The sequence below is a fragment of the Rhipicephalus sanguineus genome, chromosome 8 (genome assembly GCF_013339695.2).
Source record: "Rhipicephalus sanguineus isolate Rsan-2018 chromosome 8, BIME_Rsan_1.4, whole genome shotgun sequence".
NCBI lineage: Eukaryota > Metazoa > Arthropoda > Arachnida > Ixodida > Ixodidae > Rhipicephalus > Rhipicephalus sanguineus.
The window spans coordinates 12,051,255-12,071,900 of NC_051183.1; the positions used below are offsets into that span (position 1 = coordinate 12,051,255).

Genomic DNA, 20,646 nt, shown 5'->3' on the forward strand with positions numbered 1-20,646 from the left:
TCACAATCCAGCCTGCATCTTCCAGATGAATTCCCGGTGCTGCGTGGGTGGTGCGATGAAGACGACGATGAAGGTGACCACTGCCGGATTCATCCAGCTTGTGTGAATAAAACGGGTCTGCCACTGTCACTGTCTCGGTGATTCGTTTGAAAAAAAGTTCGGGAAGTTCGCACTAAGCAGCGCAAAGCTTGGCTCAGCGAAGATGGTCGATCCTCAAGCAAAATCTAGTTGCAAAATAGCAAAACCTATACTTACAACATAGCAGAACCTACTCACAACATATAGCAACACCTATAAACCAGTTACAACATAGCAGCACCCGGCGTTGGCCTAAACACTGGAGCATCGACCAGCTTTGCAGTGATAAGCTTTGCGCGACTTAGTGCAAACTTCCCGCATATTTTTTTTTTTACAGCGAAAGCTGTTATGAGATCATTTCACCGGCCGTTTTTGGCGCCGTAGTTGTCCGCCGCCGCCGCCGCCGGTGTCCGTAACCAGTATCGCTCGAAATAAGAAAAAAAAAAACGAAATAAGAAAAAAATTCCACGATGGAACGAGGTTCGAACCTGGGCCCTCTGCGTGGGAGCCCAGTATTCAACCTCTGAGCCATGCCGGTGCTTGAAACTGCTTTGCAAAAAGGTCCTATACAGGCTTCATGTCGGGAAGGAACCACATAAGCATATGCAATATAGCGTGGTAGAAGAGTAAAATAAGCAAGCACCAAGCGTCGCACAACGCGAATTCTGTAACCAGGCTTCACACAATGCGAATTGCGCAACGAGTAGGTTGTTGAATGCTTCCAACCCATTACAAAGAACTCTGCCATAATTCTTCATCGTCATCAGGCACAGCATCAACAAAGTGCGCATAATGCATTACATGCGCATAGCAGGTACCACGGCTCTCCGTAAAATGACGAAAAATGGCACAGTGTCTGCTGCCCTACTTCTCAAAAATTAGAATGATTTATAGCGTAGTGGGTTCCTCGCAAGTGCACTTGTATTGGTTGCCAAGGAAGCCCATAAGTGCATGATCCATTTCCTCGGGGTCTCAGTAAAGTTCTTCGCCCCTCCCCCCGTCTCTCTCCCACGTCAACGTATATTATACAGCATGACGGGAGAGGGAAATAGCGACCGGGCGTCACCCAATGCAAATTACATAACTGGTGGCCCGTTTAAAGATTCCAACCCATTACAAAGGGCTGAGCCATAATTCTTCATCGTCATCAGTGGCCCGTTTAAAGATTCCAACCCATTACAAAGGGCTGAGCCATAATTCTTCATCGTCATCAGTCGTCGCGTCAACAAAGTGCACATAATGCCTCACAGACGTGTAGCTGGTGCCTCGCTTCTCCGCGGAATGACGAATAATGGCTTAGTAGGTGCTTCCCAACTTCACAAAAATTGTGATTTATGGCGTAGTGGGTACCTTTCTAGTGTACTTGTATGGTAGCCCCAAAATAGCTTAACGGGCTCTAGAAACGCCGCTCTTCCAGCTTTCGCTGTGACTGTGCTGCGGTTTCAGCGCAGGCCTGGCATTTTTACATTTTGGCACAAGTTACGCGATTCACGTGGCATATATAGGCGTGCGCACGGGGGAGGGGGCCAGCCGTCCCCCCTAGTCACCTAGGAGGGGGGAGGGGGGGCGCAAAGTCTGCCCCATACATTGACTTAGTAAGGAGGGTGTCGGCATTGAACCTTCGCCCCCCCCCCCCTGATGGGGAAACCTGCGCACGCCTATGCATATATGCATTGCATGTCGGTGTTTCTGACATGGGTGCTGCACATTCCGTATACCTTCGGACGGGCGTGCAGCTTCGCGTATTGCCGCCTGGCCAGGAATCCCCTGACCAGTGCCTGCACTCTGGCCACTTGGTCCTCGTGGTCGCGGTAGCGAGCGTCGTTCGGCCAGCTGCCGCTCGCTGGCGGTAGGAACGCTTCGGACGTCCCCGCCTGCTAAAAACGAGTGGTAAAGAAACGATAAATACATATCTCAATTACAGGATGGCAACTCATGCGTAGAGCGACACACGCGTACACTTAGTTTAAAATTTTAAAAAGATTTGAAATGAAATTTGCGCTTAACTGCGGCACTGTTCTCGCAGCCGCCATGTTGTGCCCCACTCTCCTGCCGTCGCCCATGACTTAAACAGAAGAAGACTACTTGATGTGCACGAAAATATGCCTGCCAACGGCTTCGACACTACACAGGTGCCATGTTGCTTCTGGGATTCGACTTCGACACGCAATGGTCGGTCAGCTCGAACGTTGTAAAAGAATGCAACAAACATGAGGTAACGACAGCACCGTATGCTTATTACTACATTCCTGAAGTCAGATTAAACTTGTAAATGCATCTTTATTCTCTTATTCTTACCCGAACATTGCTCACATCATAATAGGCTTAAAGGGACACTAAACTGAAACAATGAATCAACTATAACTGACAAATTATTATTTGAAAGCTGTATACATATACTTACTTATTTGCATCATGCATAATAGGTTTAATAATAGATGGGAAAATGAAGGTCAAGCCCTTTTTTCTAAATAATGCGCGCCCAAATCTCCGCATGTCAACGTCACCGTGACGCCACGAATTCTAAGGTGCTTTTTTAGAATCGCTCGCTTGAATTTCTCGAAACTTGGTGCATCGTCTGGTCCACTCAGAGGAGAACGTACTCAATTTTCACAAGTTAAAGGGGCCCTGCTGTGATAAAGTGACGTCGTGCGGTGACGTACCGGCGGAGCTGCGAAGCATGCGCCGTTTCGTATCGGCCACCCTGAGCGCAGATAAGGGCGCCACTTCTTAAAACACGTTGAAGTTGAAATAAACACTTCTTGTCTTACTGGCTTATCTGCTGTCCGTACATCAGTTACTACACCTGCAACACTTCATCAAGTAATAATCGAATGCGCCCACTATCGGAGTTTATTGCCACCCGACTCGACTGCCGCAAATTTTTTTATAGAATTTTTCTAATTTTAGAAAATCCGAAACGAGCGGAGATACGGGGATTTGTTGCACGCTCTAAGCAGTTTCTCTGTATACTTTCGCCCCCGCGGAAGCGCTGAAAGCTACACAGGGGGCAAGGGGCAAGAAGCTACGTCCGTATGTAAGCACGCGTCATGACCTTGAGCACTTATTCCTTGTTTTCTTTAAACGCGCGGCTAACTTTCAGCGTGATCGCGAGTGTAAACTGTAGAACGCGGCGCGGCCATGTCGCGGCACACCGCGGCGGCCACAGTAACTATGCGGATCATGATGCTCACATCTCCCAATAAGCGTGCCCATGTGGCTTTGGGTATGTGACGCAGTTGATTTTGGGTATATGGCATCACTTGTCGAGAGAAGAGCGAGCGATTTCTAGCTGACTTTGAAATTTAGTTTTAAATTCCATGCCGCGTGATGCGCTATAATGATTGGCTCAGATGTTTCCAGGAGCCTCGACTACCGATCGGCAGCATTTTCTGACCATGTTCAAGATGCGTTGCAAGGCCCCTTTAGGAACTAGATATGCCCTATAGAATAGACGCCTTCAAAATTTATGACGTCACAGCGAGTTGGTGTGGCAACTTCAAGGTGGAGTCGCTACCTGTATTTGATTTGTGCGCGTTCCCTCGCAAGAGTTATGCTTTTGGTATTGTTTAAGGGTATCCTACTAATAAGATAAATATCGTTTTCTTTTTAGCGTCCTTTTTAGGGCAATAAAGCACTGAATGTCATTTCGTGTGCCTTCGCGGTACGAGTATTATCAACAGTGCGAATGATGCTCGCCTGCGGTGGGCCGCCGACGGCTGTTGGCGATGCGACGCTGGGGGAGACGCCCGACGCGGGTGACGTCGTCGCGGTGGAGCTCTCTCTTTCGGACAGGCCGGCGGGAGCCGCTACCGTGAAGGTCCGCTTGCGCACCTCCAATGCCAGGTCCGGTCTACCACGCATGCGCACATAGTGCGAGCTGCGAGTCCATGACCCGAGTGACAGAGCTGGTATGCTCAGCCCCGTTCCTTTTCGTATGTATAACCATCATAACCGCAATAGCGTGACTTGACGAGGACTCGGGAAGCGGTACGAGGCAACAACACACGTTGCTGTGAGGGGGAAAAATGCACGCAAACACGCACGCATGTCGTGTCATAACACGTAAGGATCACGTGTTTTTCAAGCGAAGCATGCATGTTATCAGTTACAGATTTCGGTGGCCGCGTTGTCATATGCGAAACACACGGCGCTGCCATCGAAACGAATAGATTCTTTGAGCGCACAGACATGTCCGTATACGAGTATTTGTATGCGCCGTTTTCCAATAATTGATGCTCTCTCGATCGTGGGCTTGTCGGCGATCCACCGTTTCTGATATGGCAGTCTGATCTTTTATCGAAGTCGCTTGTCATTTCACATTGCCAAATTTCATTGTTGCCTGGATATGAACGCATGACCTCACTCACGTTCCGGTGCCGGAACGTGAGCCAGGCACGATGCCAACTTCGCATAGATGCTGTTGGCATCGTGCCTACGCAAAGAAAGAAAGAACGAAACAGAGAAGGAAAGAAAGAATGAAAGAAAGGAATAATGAAAGAACGAAAGAAAAAGAAAATGAAAGAAAGAAGGAACGAAAGATAGGAAGGAAGAAAGAAGGAAAGAACGAAACGAAACAAAGAAGGAAAGAACGAAAGAACAGAAGAATGAAAGAACGAAGGAACGAAAGAAGGAAGGAAGGAAGGAAGGAAGGAAGGAAGGAAGGAAGGAAAGAATGAAAGAACGAAAGAAAGGAATAATGAAAGAACGAAATAAAAAAAGAAAATCAAAGAAAGAAGGAACGAAAGAAAGAAAGAAAGAACGGCCAGCATTCCATCCATCGCGGTAAAAAAAATTCGGCAGATCCCACGCACTGTGGGAATCGATGTAATGCGAAGCAGCCAGCTAAGAGCTGCATACGTCGCCTTGTTTGTCCTTGAGCCAAATGAAATCATTCATGCCATGGAATCTAGTCCCCCATATATCACATGTTTGCCATGCACGCATGCATGCACAATCTAGTGTACACCACGCCAATGAAACTCATATTCTGGTATATAAATGCATGACCTGTCGTTTATGTTCATCACGCACTGGTGTCATGCCATACCAATTTTGGTATATATCACGTTAAGAAAACGGCCGGAAGCGCACCATGACAGTGGCATGTAAATCATACCGTACATGACATGCATAACATGATTCGGATGTTAAGACCTCCCATTTATGTTCGTCATACAGTCACATCGCGCAATACCAATTTTGGTGTATATCAAAGGAGCGAAATGGCCGCGAATGCACCATGAGCGTGGCATGTAAGTCATATGACATACATGACATGCATGTCGTAGTTTTCATGTTACCACCTGTTATTCATGTTCTTCATACAGTCACATCGCGCAATACCAATTTTGGTGCATATCAATCTAGCGAAACGGCCACGACTGCGCCATGAGCATGGCATGTAAATCATCTCGTACATCTCATGCATGTCATGATTGTCATGTTACCACCTTTCATTTACGTTCGTCATACAGTGGCGTCGCGCAATACCAATTTTGGTGTATACCAAGCTAGCGAAACGGCCGGGAATGCACAATGAGCGCGGCATGTAAATCATGACATACATAACCTGCATGTCATGATTTCCATGTTACCACCTCTCATTTACGTTCGTCATGCAGCCGCGTCGCGCAATACCAATTTTGGTGTATGTCAAGCAAGCAAAACGGCACGAGTGCGTCATGAGCATGACATGTAAATCATGTCGTGCATGTCATGCATGTCATGATTTTCATGTTACCACGTCTCATTTACCTTCGTCATACAGTCGCTTCGCGCAATACCAATTTTGGTGTACATCGAGCTAGCGAAGCGGCCGCGAATGTATCATGAGCGTGGCAATTAAATCATGACATACATGACATGCATGTCATGGTTTTCATCTTACCAACTGACATTCATGTTCTCCATACAGTCACATCGCGCAATACCAATTTTGGTGTATATCAATCTACTGAAACTGCCGCTAGCGCATCATGAGCGTGGCATGTAAATCAGGTCGTACATGACTTGCATGTCATGATTTTCATGCTACCACGTCGCACTTACGTTCGTCATACTGTCGTGTCGCGTAACACCAATTTTGGTGTATATCACGCAAGCGAAACGGACGCGAATGCACCATGAGCGTGGCATGTAAATCATGACATACATGTCATGGATGTCATGGTTTTCACGCTACCACCTGTTATTCATGTTCTTCATAAAGTCACATCGCACAGTACCAATTTTGGTGTATATCAATCTAGCGAAACGGCCGCGAGTGCGCCATGAGCGTGGCATGTAAATCATGTCATACATGACATGCATATCATGATTTTCATGTTACCACGTGTAAGTTATGTTCGTCATACAGAAATGTCTCGTCATACCAGTTTTCGTATGTATCCCTTCATTTAAACGACCGCGAGCGCCCCGAGACCATGTCATGTAAATCATGCTGCACATGACATGCGCGTCATTATTTGCATGTTAGGACCTGTCATTATGTTCGTCATGAACTCTTGTCACGCCGTACCAATTTTGGTATATATGAAATTAACGGAACGGCCGCAAGAGCCCAAAGGCCGTTGAATGTAAATCATGCTGTTCATGACACGCGTGTCATGATTTTCATGATATGACCTGTCATTTATGTTCGTAATAAGGCCATGTCATGACACACCAATTTTGGTATACATCCGATTAACGAAACGGCCAGGAGAGCACAAAGTCGTAGGCGGCTAGATAGATAGATAGATAGATAGATAGATAGATAGATAGATAGATAGATAGATAGATAGATAGATAGATAGATAGACAGATAGACAGACAGACAGACAGACAGACAGACAGACAGACAGACAGATAGACAGATAGATAGATAGATAGATAGATAGACAGATAGATAGATAGATAGATAGATAGATAGATAGATAGATAGATAGATAGATAGATAGATAGATAGATAGATAGATAGATAGATAGATAGATAGATAGATAGATAGATAGATAGATAGATAGATACGCTCAAAGTCGCAGAAGTTCGCTAAGAAATGCTTCGCATTTAAAAAGAATAAAATAGAAAGAAATGGTTTATCCTATGCAAACAGAGACCACGTGTGAGGAGTTCACAAAGATAGGCGGCGGTAATTTTCCTGAGTAATTTGTCAGCGACATGTTTCCTGGGTGTGCACAGTCAAATGTGTCCTTCATGCCGATAAAAGTTCATTTGAAGTCTAGCGGTTGCCCTGTATCCTCGGCCCGGCCGCGGCGGCGGCATTTTCGACGAGGGCGGCAATGCTTGAGGCCCACGTACTTTGATTTAGGTGCACGTTAAGAACACCAGGTGGTCGAAATCACCGGAGCCCTCCTCTACGGCGTCCCTCATAATCATACCGTGCTTTTGGGACGTTAAACCCCAATAATTATATTATTATTATTACTGTGTTGTCGTGCGTAGTATGTGGTGTGTGTTCTCTAGTATTATGTATTCATTACGCCATGTTCCATGTTTCGGCTCCTTAGCTAGTAGCCCTAGCAGAGTGAACTGAACGCATAGTTTTGTTTTAAAATAATATTTGGCAACACCAGGACATGAACACAAAAAGATACGACAGAACCCCATCGCTTTGCGTCTAGCAGTGTGTATTATCTGTGTGCATGTTTTTGTATTTTTTTTTTTCGTGTATTCGTGCTCGCGTATACGTTTCATCAAAATCAGGAGTTGGTGGTAGCACTTTTATGCTTCAAGTTTATTTGCAATAGCGAACAGGTTTATTGTACTGTAGAGTTAATAAGTTACTTCTACAGATTTGATTTAAATGAGTGAAAGGATCGTGTGAGGATGCATCAAATTAGAATTCAGGTTATCCCAACTCACGATAAGAATAATAACAATAATATCTGGGGTTTTACGTGGCGATATAACGATATGATCATGAGGCACGCCGTAGTGGAGGGCTTCGGAAAACTTCGAACATCTGGTGTTCCTTAATGTTCACTGACATCGCATAGTACGTGGGCCTCTGGCATTTCACCTCCATCAACATGCGACCGCCGCAGCCGGTATCGAACCCGCGACTTTCGGGTCAGCAGCCGAACACGGTCACCATTGTATACAGTGGTGACCGTTGGAAGAACCGCCCGGGCGGACGGTTCTTCCAACGCAAACTTTCTAATCATTCCAGTGTAAATTGATCGTAATTGTTGCGTGATCTTGGTACTGGGAAACGGTGTTTAGCGCGTTCATTGTTGAATGTAGACTGACAGTGTATACTCTGTTTCATACATCAGGTGCAACGTTGTGGAAGCTATGCAAGAAGTTCGATCAGCAAAATGTGCAAGTCCGCGCTATAGTGGCTAGATCCGCGCGTCTCGCGCTTGGATTTCGTCGTTCTAAGCGTGACCTCCACAATTGGCTTCGGCTGCGCGCTACCGGAACTAATCGCGGAGGCCACTATACCAAAACAAAGAGACGCTAAGCGATCCAGAACAACCCTATTGACATTGACAACCGTATAAATAACGGGATTTGTTTATTTCTAAGGCACAAAGCATCTTCATTTATCACTCAGTCTAAAAACGAAAAAAAATAATACATTACGGGTGGTATGGTAATATCATTGAATTATTTTTTGGTGCGAACGCATTCACTGAAGAAGTCTCGCTAGATTCCATAGCGTTGCACCTGATGTATGAAACGGAGTATAGACGATTTTACGTAAGACATATGGGCGCCGCCACCTTGGGCTGTTAAACAAATGTTTTCTTACTTTCGTATATCGTGACGTGAATTGATAAGGCCATGAAACGTAGAATACACCAACCCAACCGATTTCATGCGCACACGCCTACCGTAGCAATGTTCGTTTAGTTGTTAAAGATGCCAAACGGAAAGGTTAACAGGCCGATACGGCGGCACCGAAACCCACCCGTAAAATAGTCTATAGCTCAGTGAATTTTCATTTTTGAAAATTCAAACATGACGCGATCATGAACAACTGGATGCGTAATCGAATTCCGAAACTATGCGTGCTGTTCGCGGACGACTCACAATGCGGCCTCCATGAGTTGCATGCGAACCGGGCGACCGGACAGCGCCATCTTGCCCACAGGAGGAGCCTCGAAGCACGAGAGCAGCACCGGCTCTGGGAGCAGGCCGAAACGCACGCACGCCATCACCGTATCCTCAAACTGCTTACGGTTCTGCGTGTAGGCGCATGCGCGGGACAGGTCACGTTGGTAGCTTGCATGTGACTTCATGGACGCATGTTCTTAGTGTACTGATACTCCAACATGGCGGCCTTGAAGAAACCAAGTAAGCATAATCACGTCGCGGTTATCCTACTTCACTGTGATAACGACGCCGCTGGAACTTTTTTGGCCTCTGTGCATGAATAACGAAAGAACCTACATGCGATGTACTGATAAGATTAACGTTACGTCCAGTGTCGTAGCTAGACATTTCTTTCGAGGTGGGGGTGGGGGGGGGGGGGGGGGGGGGGTTAACCATACTTTATGTAAGCTCGTGCGCGCGTTGGTACGTGTGGGTGTATATATACACAGATATATATACACATTTGAAGAAAAGCAACATTCATTCCCGTCATTTCGAGGTTCATCATTATCATTATGATTTCGTTTGGTTTTTTTTAGTCACTCTCCTCTCTGGTCATGTGACCTGCGTGCGGGCCCGTAGCCAGGGGGGGGGGGGGCGAAATTTTGGTGAAGTATGTGTTTCTACCAAAAATAAATAATAAAAATAGGTGTTTTTCTCAAAAAGTCAAGGTTTTAAGCAAGTGCCCCCCCTCCCCCGAAAAAAATTCCTGGCTACGGGCCTGCCTGCGTGACTACAACTACTACTACTATAGTGAACTAGAATATACTGGAGTATATACTAGTTCACTATTCTACAAAAACTACTACGACTACTACTAATACTACTACCACGACGAAGACGACGTCACAGGTTATACCAAGACAGGTTTGCCGTAAAAACCACTCGATTACGGACGCTGATGTCGGGCCATATGTTAGACCCAATGCTGGTGTGCTGCCTGCAAATAAGCTTCTTTTGCACACTCCTTTCCATCATACGGGAAATCACTAAGTGTGCGCATGCAATCTGGGACACGCACCTGATAGTCGTGCTCCAACCAAGCGAGCGCGGCCAGCAGCACTTTGGTCTCCGAGGAAGTGCCCAGAACATCGGCGCACAACAGGCTCTTCACGGTGTTCCATTCCAACTCCACGAACTGTCGGGTCCTGCATTGCCAGCGTCAGAACGGTCAAACGAGCGCGCTTGAAAATCGATATCGTCAGGTGATTGTGACGGTGAACAAAGCAGCACTCAAGCCGGTAACGATAGAACTCCATACCGGACGATTCTGTGCCCAGAGCAGGGTACTTCCGTGCCACTCCAAATAGCCCCAGTAAGTACTTCGCGTGCATCCCCTACCACGCAACATGCACCCTGAGCGCAACACCGGTCGTCGGCGGGCACGGGTGACGTACCTAAACCGCACTCAAAACGAGATTGAGGAGGATAGGGTCTATTACAAGGACACCAGCTTGCACGGCAAACGGACGCACGGCAAACGGACGCACGGCGGTGGTGGTTAGCGGCCCTCATGAGATATAAGTGCTGCCTCGATCTCCTTACCATGTTCAGCCACCAACTCGGGCGAGATCCTGGCGGTTACCCTGGTCATCCAACACACCTTGAGCCTCTCCGCGGAAACATACTACATAATCACCGATTCGCAAGCGGCATGTCGGGCTTTCCTAACAGAAGCAAAGTTTGAGATTCGGCTAGTTGGTAATCCATCTTCAACAACCAGCACAGAACGGACAACACGACCTAGCAGGTCGCGGCATTCCCAAAACATCACATTCTATTCTTTTACGCACATCCAGAGTTGTTTCACACATCAGCCACATCGCACACCTGCTCTGGACTTCTGGTCATGCCTCACTGTCGGAATGAACGCGCTCGTGCGGCCGCTCGAGAACTCACCCTTCGAGCAGCCCCGCGCAGTGAGGCGGCCAACACCGAGCTGTTCTACACTACTCACATATCACGAGGTCACACAGCATTACATAGGCCAACGACAGCGCTACCAACCACCACCAGTGCCCTTCACACGAGAGGAGGCTGTCGCAATTCCCCGGCTGCAGACCCGAACTTTTTCATATCTGCACATCAAGCATAAATTATACCTGACTCGCCATACCGACGCCTGTCCGGAATGTGGCTCCATCCAACAACCTTTCACGTCACCGTAGGGTGCACCGCTGCCTACTTCCCTCCCCTCCCACCAGTCCTTCGGTCCACCCGTACCCCAGAGCGGTGTGAAGGCATCCTTCGCGACGGCACCCGCGAGGTCTGTCGTGTGCTCGTCCGGAGGGCCCGGGCTATCGCAGAGGTTGTCATAGGAGTCCCGGAATAGGGAGCCTCCGCGTTTTCTTTGCACTTTAATAAAGAAATGTTTTCATCATCAGCATCATCAGCATCATCATCATCTGTGCCCAGAAAAAAGAAGCAACACTGGCAAGGCAGCGATAGCGGTGGGTACAGTCGTCGATCATGGATAATGTGATCGTCAGCGAAACACGTCGTCTTTTATACATGTGCGGTCGAACATATTAGCGTTATCGCTGATGCTCGGGTTGCCCTCAAGATAAACTCAACTGCTTGCGTTGTGCGGGCAATTTTATCAGAACAGTCTAGAACAGTCGCGAAATTTCTCAAACATCCCGGCGCCGCCTGTGCCGAGCAGTGGTAGCACATGTAATAGTTTTTGTGGGGGAAGGCCGATCACATAAGAATAAAGAAGTAAGCGCGCGACATCACCAAATCCCGCAGTAACCACTTGCAGCTGCGGAGTAGGAGAGAGTAATCCCCACAGCAGAATGGAAGTCCCGACTAGAAGGGAGCGCGCCCTTGTCCGCCGTATCAGATAGCCTTCAACTTGTACAGAAACAGTGTCGCAGCAGCATGAATACTGGCAGTGTACATGGCACTTGTACTACTTCGATTTGAACAAGATTTGCGTCTACTGCCTCAACGACGAAATAGAAGAGGACGTGCGAAGTACTGTCGACACCAATTCGAATGCACCGAACCAAGTAAACAAACACTATTCGGCCTCTCGCATTGCATCATTCTTTACAACACAACTCGGCAACGCCACTTTGCAGGGCCCTTCCGTAACAACAATAGCTGGCTTGCACTGAAGTCGCTGAAACAGCCACGTTGGAGCACCAACGTGGTGGGACGCAAACTTTGTGGTGTCACGTTAGTGTTATCAGCACATCGCATGCTGGTTCTTTCGCTATGTGCATGCACAGAGGCCCAATAACGTTCCAGTGACATCGTTATCACACTGAAGCAGGTTAATCGCCGCGTGATTATACTGACTCGACGTCATCTAAGCCGCCATGTTGGAGCCATGTTGTGCATCCATGACGTCACGTGCAAGCTATCAGCAGCTAGCCAACTGAAACGCTTTCGTTATCTCATCTCATATGAATCTGCTAAAGGATCCTCCTCAACTTTTCTCTTTACACGTATAAGATATAAGCGTGGCGGTATTGCCTGACGGCGTCGTCGAAATTCTCGGCGACGAACTGGAAGGCGGCGTGCTGCTCGGCTGGCAGTTTGAAGCGAGACGCATGTTGCAGCACCACCAGTTGCCTGCCGATGGGTCCCGCCTGTGCCAGGTACTGGAGGCACCGGGTGGTCAGCGGTCGTAGCCGGAGCTTGTACGCGCAGCTGTACAGGTCCGTCACGTTCTCACACGTCACCACGGGACCGCTGCGCGTATACGTTGACTATGATAGGCAAAGCATTCTTCTACGCACTACAAGTAAACTCAATCACAAAAGTTTACGGACTACGCGAGCGAGTGGACAAGAGCTTCTTATATTTCCGCTACGTAAATCGACGGCAGCGCTACGGCCAAGACACATCCCTCCCTTCATCGATGGCCTGTTTTCTGACTGGGCACAAATATTTTTCACCTTTCACTTTTTAACGCGACGCGCTCTTCGGCAGCCGCGGCTACGTGCTTCTGTCTCGAGAGCAGCCTATCAGCATAACTGTTATCAGTCGTAATATTTCTCACAATGTGATATCTACCCAACGGCACGCCGTTCGAAGCACGCGCCGTGATAGCTTTGATTCTGCTATCAAAGTATAATTGTGACGCTGATACCGCTCATACCGCAGACAAGCGCTTTGCGTGAAAACAACGCACTATAACAATGCGCTGTGTGGCAATAGAAAATTGATATACCAGTGAATATCAAGAAGACCCGTTTCCGGCCCGGCGCTGCGTTCTACAGTAGGTGGGGCACCGCTAGGTGGCGTGGACGGGCATTTTTGCATAAGGTCCCTGTATTTGGCATGCGTTCCCGTGGTCCGTAAACTTTTGTGGTTAGCTGTACCATTATGGAATCATACCTACCGCATAGATTACATAATGACTTCAGCTGCCGATTCACGGCACCACTAATGCTTCACTCTCGCGCGCCATTCGCCTGTGGAACTATCCGCTGAATTACAGCATATACAGCGTGATCATGAGAAGTTTCGCGAGCATCCTCTCAACCATTTTACTGAGAAGGCTGAACTGGTCCGTTTGTTGCCATGATTCATACGTCCCCTCTTTTTTTGTTTAATTAATCAGCAACTTAATGCGGTTGTTTAAGGTTTGTGATACATATATGCGCCGTTATCGTAGCTAATACCGGCAATTTGCGCAATTCGAGCTGGATCATAATGTCTTGTAAGCTAGCGTCTCATATCACCAGCTTACTACTACAGCTATTTTGCTGTACTTGCCGTTGTTTTTGATGTCGACCTACTTTGTTCGTTTGTGTACTTGCCGCTGTTTTTCATAGTAATCTTTGTTCTTAATTATGTATCGCCCCCCCCCCCCCCTCACACAATGCCTAGCTCTGTGAGGCCTGAGGAACTCACAGGGTCCCTTATGCATTCGCTTAAGACAACTCAAAGGCGAAAGCCATCTTATTTTTCTTCTCATTCAATTTATTAATCCTCCCCCCCCCCTTCCCCCTGCACCTAACGCGGTTTTGCACAGCCTCCAGGATCGTAGGCATTGCAAGGTTTCTGCAGCTCGCCCGGTTTTGCACTGCCTCCGTGGTCGGCCAACCCTTGACCAAGCGACGATGTCATGTGATGACGCCATCATGTGACGTCACGTTACATGGTTATGTAACGTCGTAGATTTCGGCGATCTACGTCGTGATGACGTCACATGGTGATGTCATCACGTGATTTTTTTGCATCACTCTTGTTGACGCCGCCGACGCGAAACGCCGACGGTCAATATTCGCATTTGAGGCCTCTAAGGCTTTCGCCTTAATGTAGCGGTTTACAGCAAGCGAGCAAACGAACCTGTTTCGCAGGTACGCCTTGAGGCCATCGAACGCCTGCTCCGAGATGCCGTCTATCTGCAGACGCATGTTCGCGGGTCCGGGAATCTCGTACAGCAGGTCGCGTAGATACGAACTCGAGGCCCGTAGAACGTCCGCGCTTATGGCGAACTCCCTGCCGGGGCCTCCGTCTTTCAAGCAGACCAGCACCTCGAAGTCACTCATCGCCGACTGCCTTTTCTTCTTCGTTTTGACGATGATGATGATAATGAACTGTGCTTTATGGCGCACCGTTTCCTGGGCGCAACCACGGGATTCAGGCGGCAGTAGGTATATCAGCAATAAAGTTTAAAAAAATATCGAATAACCGAAAATACTGAACGATCAAGCAGGCAGACAAAATTACCTAAACAGAACTTGTTGGGCGAGTTGGTATCTGTTTATGTAAAAACTTTAGGCGCAAATAAACACGCACGCCGACGTCTTCTCTTGTGGTGTGCGTTTCTTGGTAGGTACCAATCATCCCAGGAGCAGCATCATCATCATCATCCTGCGCCTAAAGCCTTTTAACATGATCTAAAGTATGCATGAGATGAAAACACAAGAGGTATTAATGATCTGAAAATGAATACGTACGTACAAAATTAATTCATCGAAATGAACATGAAACAAAGAACTGCACGAAGTAAAAACAAAAGCTAACACGGTGACCTCTTTGTTGCACTTATGGAGAGAGAGAAAGAGCAGAGGAAGGCAGGGAGTTGAACGAAGCAGTTCAGACATCCCTACGACGATAACCTTTGGTCACACGTTCTCAGTGACCTGAGGACGTGAAAATAGAAGGTTGTGCTTACCATAACGTTGAATTGCCAGTTGCGATAAAACCTCGGTAATTTTCTAAACTGTTGTCTAAACCGTGGCGTGTCAGAATTCTCAGATGAAATTGAATTTTTTACATATACGCGCTAGTAAAAAAGTGTTTCTGACCTAGTATGGCCTACAGCGAAACGGCTCATCTCTCTCTCTCTCTCTCTCACTCACACACACACACACACACACACACACACACACACACACACACACACACACACACACACACACACACACACACACACACACACACACACACACACACACACACACACACACAATTTTCGTAATCAGGAGAGGTACAACTGCAAGCAATATGAAAGGAAACACTGACATCACCTTCAGGAGGTCATATAGCAACTAAACGCAGATGCCATGCTTAAAACGGTTCATAGCAACAAATGTTCAAGCGGAAAGGCTTGAACATTTCGTGCTATTTAGTGCTACGTCTTTCGAATTTAGTGCTACGTCCGCATGTAGATTCCAACAAGACGCGTTAGATATGTTTCCATTGTTTTATTGAAAGAATCCGAAACTATGCGACGCAAGCGCATACGTATCTCCCGGCCAATGCATGGGATGAGCGTACAAATGCTTCGTGTTATAAGAAGGCACCATAAACACAAAGAACGGAAGCGGTGCTTGCAGCTTTAGGTATCGCAAGGTTGCTTGGGGACTCAATTTCTAAAGATCGGTATTCACAAAACGAATTTTGAGAAAAAAACGATGCTTTTATTCCTATTGGGCAGTACGTGGTTGAAATATCTTAATAACAGAAAGACGTTAGTTTAAAAGCGGGTGAGAAAAACATACGTAATGAAAGAAAAGCACACTGACTTCAGCTGACCGCTAAGAGGCACGTAACGCTAAACGATGTCATGGCGGCCGCGGTTGGTGTCGCGCTTGGCAGATTCCTCCACGACCCTTTCGCGGCGGTAGTCGCGCTTGAAGTTCGTGGCCCACCGTTGCACCCTATCCTTCTCATACGCAGGGACTCGGGCGTACTCCGGTCGCTGCCACAGCTGATGGTCAGGGTCTGACGCCACCATCGCCGTCAGCCTTATTGCGTAGGGCAAGTTCATGTCCAAGTTGAGGTACATGAAGAAGTGCCGGTTGGCAGCACGGCACCACGGTCTGGTTCGCTGCTTCGGTTCTTCCCCGCCTTTCAGGAACGCTTCAACACGTTGGCTGGTTATCGTGACCTGAAATCAATAAAAAATAGACTATCATTTATAATGTTTCCATTACCCGCTCTTAACAAGACAGAAGTTCAAAGGATGACGAAGGCTTGAAGCGATGACAAATCGTTGCAATGGGAATGTCACTGGAGCCAACGTTTAGACAAGTGGACTTGTCTTCGTCAAGGGAGCGACTTGACGAAGACAAGTCGACTTGTCGAAACGTCGGCTCCAGTGAAATTCCTATATAAACGATTCCTCATTATCCGCACTTGTATGGCAGGCAAACACTTTGATTCACATCACCTTCCACCACGTACATTGTCACGCTACCACACGATGCACTAACTGAAGACTCATAATGTTACAGCATAGGTAATACACCACCCTGTCTTAAACAGACACAAGTTGTTACAGCTGTGGGACTGCGCGCGCCTACATCACAGGTTTCACTGACGTGCCCTTTCAGTAGCACATACCGCCTTTTGTGTTGCTTGCAACCGTTGCTGTCAATTATTTTGACTATAGTGCACTATAAGACTCGATCTTGTGTTGTACTTTGCTGTACACCTTTTTTAAATTGCGATTTTGTAGCGTTAGCTACACTGGCCTAGCCGAGCCAGTTTCGCGTGGCTCCTCAAGAACCGTGCTGCGCATACGCGAGGATCAGTGATGTCACACAGCTGGCGCATCGCAGCCGGCACCTCCCGCGCACTCCGCCGCTGCCGCGCGCGACTCGCTGCCGCCGGTCTGCGCTTTCCAGAGGAGTGACATCGTAGCCGAGGTAGACGTACTGGCGCCGGCGCGCGCGCAGCTATTCGCCCTCGCTGTGCAGTCGCCGTCTGACACTGCGCTGGAGCCGCTTCATAGCGCCTCTGACTGGCGTTTGCCAGTGCGGTTTAGCCATGGAGAAGGAGAGCGCAAATGCTGCTCAACGGCGCAGAAGAGCGGAGAAGCTTAACTCATCGGATCCCGAAGTAGTTGCCTGGCAAAATAAATATACATGTGCTACATAACATGTATACCACGTGTGTGTCATTGGAGCAGCAGTAAGCATGATAATCAAGATAATCCTAGACAAGCAGGAAAGCTAATACCAATCAGCTGAACCTTTACTAACGCTACGTTATCCTGGCATAGCCGAGCTAAGCCACTGCAACATTTTTTCTCTTTCGCTGACGAAGCAGAAGCAGAGAAGAGACAGAGTTGACATACCATCACATACATGTTCAACCAATGAAATACGCATCATCTCAATTCGGCACCGTACAGTTTCGCTGAAACAAATGTTTGCTTATGCACTGGTCTCCAATCCTTTGCTCCCGGTGTTACGCACTTTGGGAAAATTATCGAAAGTTTCAAACCTCTGGACTGCGTGGGAAATATTCTGCACAAAGCTTCCTGTTGAGCACAGCAGCTGGGATCCCCGTTTCTTCCTCCGCCTTGTACAGCAGCTCGACAATCGCCAGTTGGCCGAACTTTGCTGGCTCCAGGAAGCCTTGCTCCAAGAACTTCATGTCGGCACTGTCATATAAACGAGACAGCGTGAGGTAAGGCAAGTGAATAAGAATCTTCGTGCCCACAGACAGGTATCAAGTTCTGCAGTGAGTGTTACGCTCTCTGTAACGCTTGAAGGCGAAGGACTGCTGCGCCCTTGCAAGACATAACGCGCCACATTGTGGAGACACGCGCATTAAATTATCCTGGCGTTCTCAGTTGACTGCACGTTCTCCCCTCCCTCCCCGAAGCTCTCTTCACCTCACGGGGTGTTGCAGCACTGCCGGGATCGGCCCACCTTTGACCAAGCGACGATGTAAACTGATGACGTCACAAGAAGCAATACGGACACCGACCAAAATGAGCTTGAAAGCAAATGTATTGAAGTTTCGGCTCTCACACGGCTTTCTCTATTTCCTCCGTGTCCTTGTGTGTGCATATCAAATAATAATAATAATAATAATAATAATAATAATAATAATAATAATAATAATCCCCACGGGAGCCATATCACAGTGGTTCCAGATCATTTTCGAATGTGTCCGCATCTCTTCTCCTTTATTGTTTCATCCCGACCAGACGGGCTTCCGTCATACTCTCGACCCTATTATGTCATCATCATTATGACGCCACAAATTTCAGAAATTTGTGGTGCCATAATGACGTCTCATGATGACGTCACAGTATGAACAAATGGCGCCATGATGATGGCAGAACGTGACGTTACAGCATGACATTTTAGTGACGCAGGTCACACGCTTTTTTTTTGCGCCACTTCATTCGCGTGCCGTGTTTCACGTACTCAAGAGGCCGCGCAACGAGACAGTCAAGGAAATTTACCTCGGTGCAGCATCCTTCGCGCCGGCGTGGAAGCAGTACTGACCGAGCACCAGCAGCACAATGAAGGGCTTCACCTGGCTGGTGATAAAGTGCGCCTTCTGGGTGAGTTGGGAGAGGAATCTTTCGCTCGGGCAGTGGACATCGCCTTCGAACGACGTCGGCACTGCCGCGGCAAGCGCGCTCTTCAAGCGGGTCTGCAAGAACTCCCGCAGGTCCGCCGGCTTGGCTACGACCGTGGCTAGCGCCAGGCTGCAGAAGCCGATGATCAAGCCGGCTTCGTCGAGGGCCGCCCTAGAGTCCTGACTCTTCCGCAGCAGGTCCGCCACGAAGTCCACGAAGCCCGGCAGTGAAGGAAGCGGCTCGACGGCCCTCCGTTTGCCCGAGAACAGTCGCGGCCTCTTCTCGGGGTTCAAGACGGGAGTCACGACGTCGGGGAAGTGCCGGTCGATGGGATCGTGGGCCTTGAAGATATCCGCGTACAGCGGCTTCTCGGGGTTCGAAGGAGACGGCGTGGCAGCCACGCACTCGAGCATGAGGTGGTCGAATGAGTCCTGCCACACGTCGGAGGCGAGTACGCGGAGCCAGGACGCGTACAGAGACCGCCTGGTGGCGTCGTCCGGGTACTTGACGCCCTCGAGCACCTCACGGGCGCCCTTCATGGCCAGAACGTCGCTCCAGTCGGTCCGCGTGTCCCAGATGACGCCGCAGAATGTGCCCATCATGCGGGCGAAGGAATGAGTGAGACCTGACAGCCCGCTCATGGTGGAAGGCAAGGCGTTCACGTAGATCTTTGATTCTTGTGAACGGCTGCACAGTGTCAGCTATACCTCCCTGGAGAAATACGCGAGCAAACAAATATTTCAAATTAAGGCAGTTGGATGAAACACGCAATTTTTTTCGCGCATAAATGGTTCATAAAAGACGGCGGGAGTGATCAATACTCACTAACTAAATGTCATTATCAGTGATATGATCGACCGAAGCCATTTGGGCGCGGCTTTTGGAGCAGTTAAAATCTCACTCTGGAGCAGCGCAACAACTTTTTGGAGCAGTTCCCAAGCACACTTTTTTAAACGCAAATATTTGTATCTAACCTAGAGCAGTTGTAGCAAATTGCTTAGGTACATTTGACTGTGGCGCAAAATACATTTCGTGAAAAAGGGGCGAAGAGAAGAAAGTCGGCGCTTCACTTTCTTCTCTACGCCCCTTTTTCACGAAATGTATTTTGCGCCACAGTCATGTGCACCTAAGCAATGTAAGCACCAAATCGCCCCAAAAGAAGTCGTTTTGGAGTTGTACCACGCGTTTAACAAAATCGATTTATGCACAAATACATGCATGTTTACTTATAATTTTCCAAAAGGTGAAATTAATTTATGCTCTTCGCTTTTCTGCGGACTCCTCAGGTCACAACATTTTTACGGAAGCCACTTCATATTTGCAAATGAATACGACTTTCCCTCATGCTTTAGTTACAGTACTGGCAGCACAAGCTGTGTAAATTTTCCATGCAATCTGTTTACTATGCAGAACTATTCGGATGGCGTTTGGGTACAACCTAGGCTCTCGGGCACGGTGAAGTACCTGCTGTTGTGCGTTATGGAGAGAATCATAATAATTGTTGGGATTTCAAGTCCCAAAACCACGATACGACTGTGACGGACGCCGTAGTGGAGGGCTGAAATTCCGACCACCCGGTGCTCCTTAACGTGCACCTAAATCTAAGTATACACGGGCATCTAGCATTTCGCCTCGATCGAAATGAGGCCGCCGTGGCCGGGATTCGATCCCGCGGCCTATG

At 48.1% G+C, this 20,646-nt stretch overlaps 2 protein-coding genes across 2 annotated transcripts; both read right to left on the reverse strand.

Annotated features, from left to right (window-relative positions):
* LOC119402547 (kelch-like protein 10) lies at positions 1–14,685 on the reverse strand. The gene is made up of 7 exons (XM_049418699.1): positions 14,483–14,685; positions 12,659–12,877; positions 10,200–10,326; positions 9,116–9,267; positions 3,778–3,958; positions 1,828–1,955; positions 1–97 (listed from the first exon to the last, which is right to left on the reverse strand). Exons 1-7 carry the CDS (start codon positions 14,683–14,685, stop codon positions 1–3), a joined length of 1,107 nt encoding a protein of 368 aa, XP_049274656.1.
* Positions 14,686–15,842: 1,157 nt separating this feature from the next.
* LOC119401388 (uncharacterized) lies at positions 15,843–19,704 on the reverse strand. Its single transcript, XM_037668142.2, has 3 exons — positions 18,846–19,704; positions 17,873–18,032; positions 15,843–16,532 (listed from the first exon to the last, which is right to left on the reverse strand). The coding sequence occupies exons 1-3, from the start codon at positions 19,604–19,606 to the stop codon at positions 16,197–16,199; spliced, it is 1,257 nt and encodes a 418-aa protein (XP_037524070.1). The 5' UTR covers positions 19,607–19,704; the 3' UTR covers positions 15,843–16,196.
* Between the last annotated feature and the right edge of the window lie 942 nt (positions 19,705–20,646).

What these genes read in the sequence shown, in the direction of transcription:
- LOC119402547 (XM_049418699.1), bottom strand. Translation starts at nt 14,685, where the DNA reads ATGAGTGACTTCGAGGTGCTGGTCTGCTTGAAAGACGGAGGCCCCGGC. An exon ending in AAGGCGTACCTGCGAAACAG is followed by an intron (nt 12,878 to 14,482) that starts GTTCGTTTGCTC and finishes GTATACGCGCAG; the next exon opens with CGGTCCCGTGGTGACGTGTG. An exon ending in GGTTGGAGCACGACTATCAG is followed by an intron (nt 9,268 to 10,199) that starts GTGCGTGTCCCA and finishes GCCTACACGCAG; the next exon opens with AACCGTAAGCAGTTTGAGGA.
- LOC119401388 (XM_037668142.2), bottom strand. Translation starts at nt 19,606, where the DNA reads ATGAGCGGGCTGTCAGGTCTCACTCATTCCTTCGCCCGCATGATGGGC. An exon ending in GCGAAGGATGCTGCACCGAG is followed by an intron (nt 18,033 to 18,845) that starts GTAAATTTCCTT and finishes TTTATATGACAG; the next exon opens with TGCCGACATGAAGTTCTTGG. An exon ending in ATTTCCCACGCAGTCCAGAG is followed by an intron (nt 16,533 to 17,872) that starts GTTTGAAACTTT and finishes TATTGATTTCAG; the next exon opens with GTCACGATAACCAGCCAACG.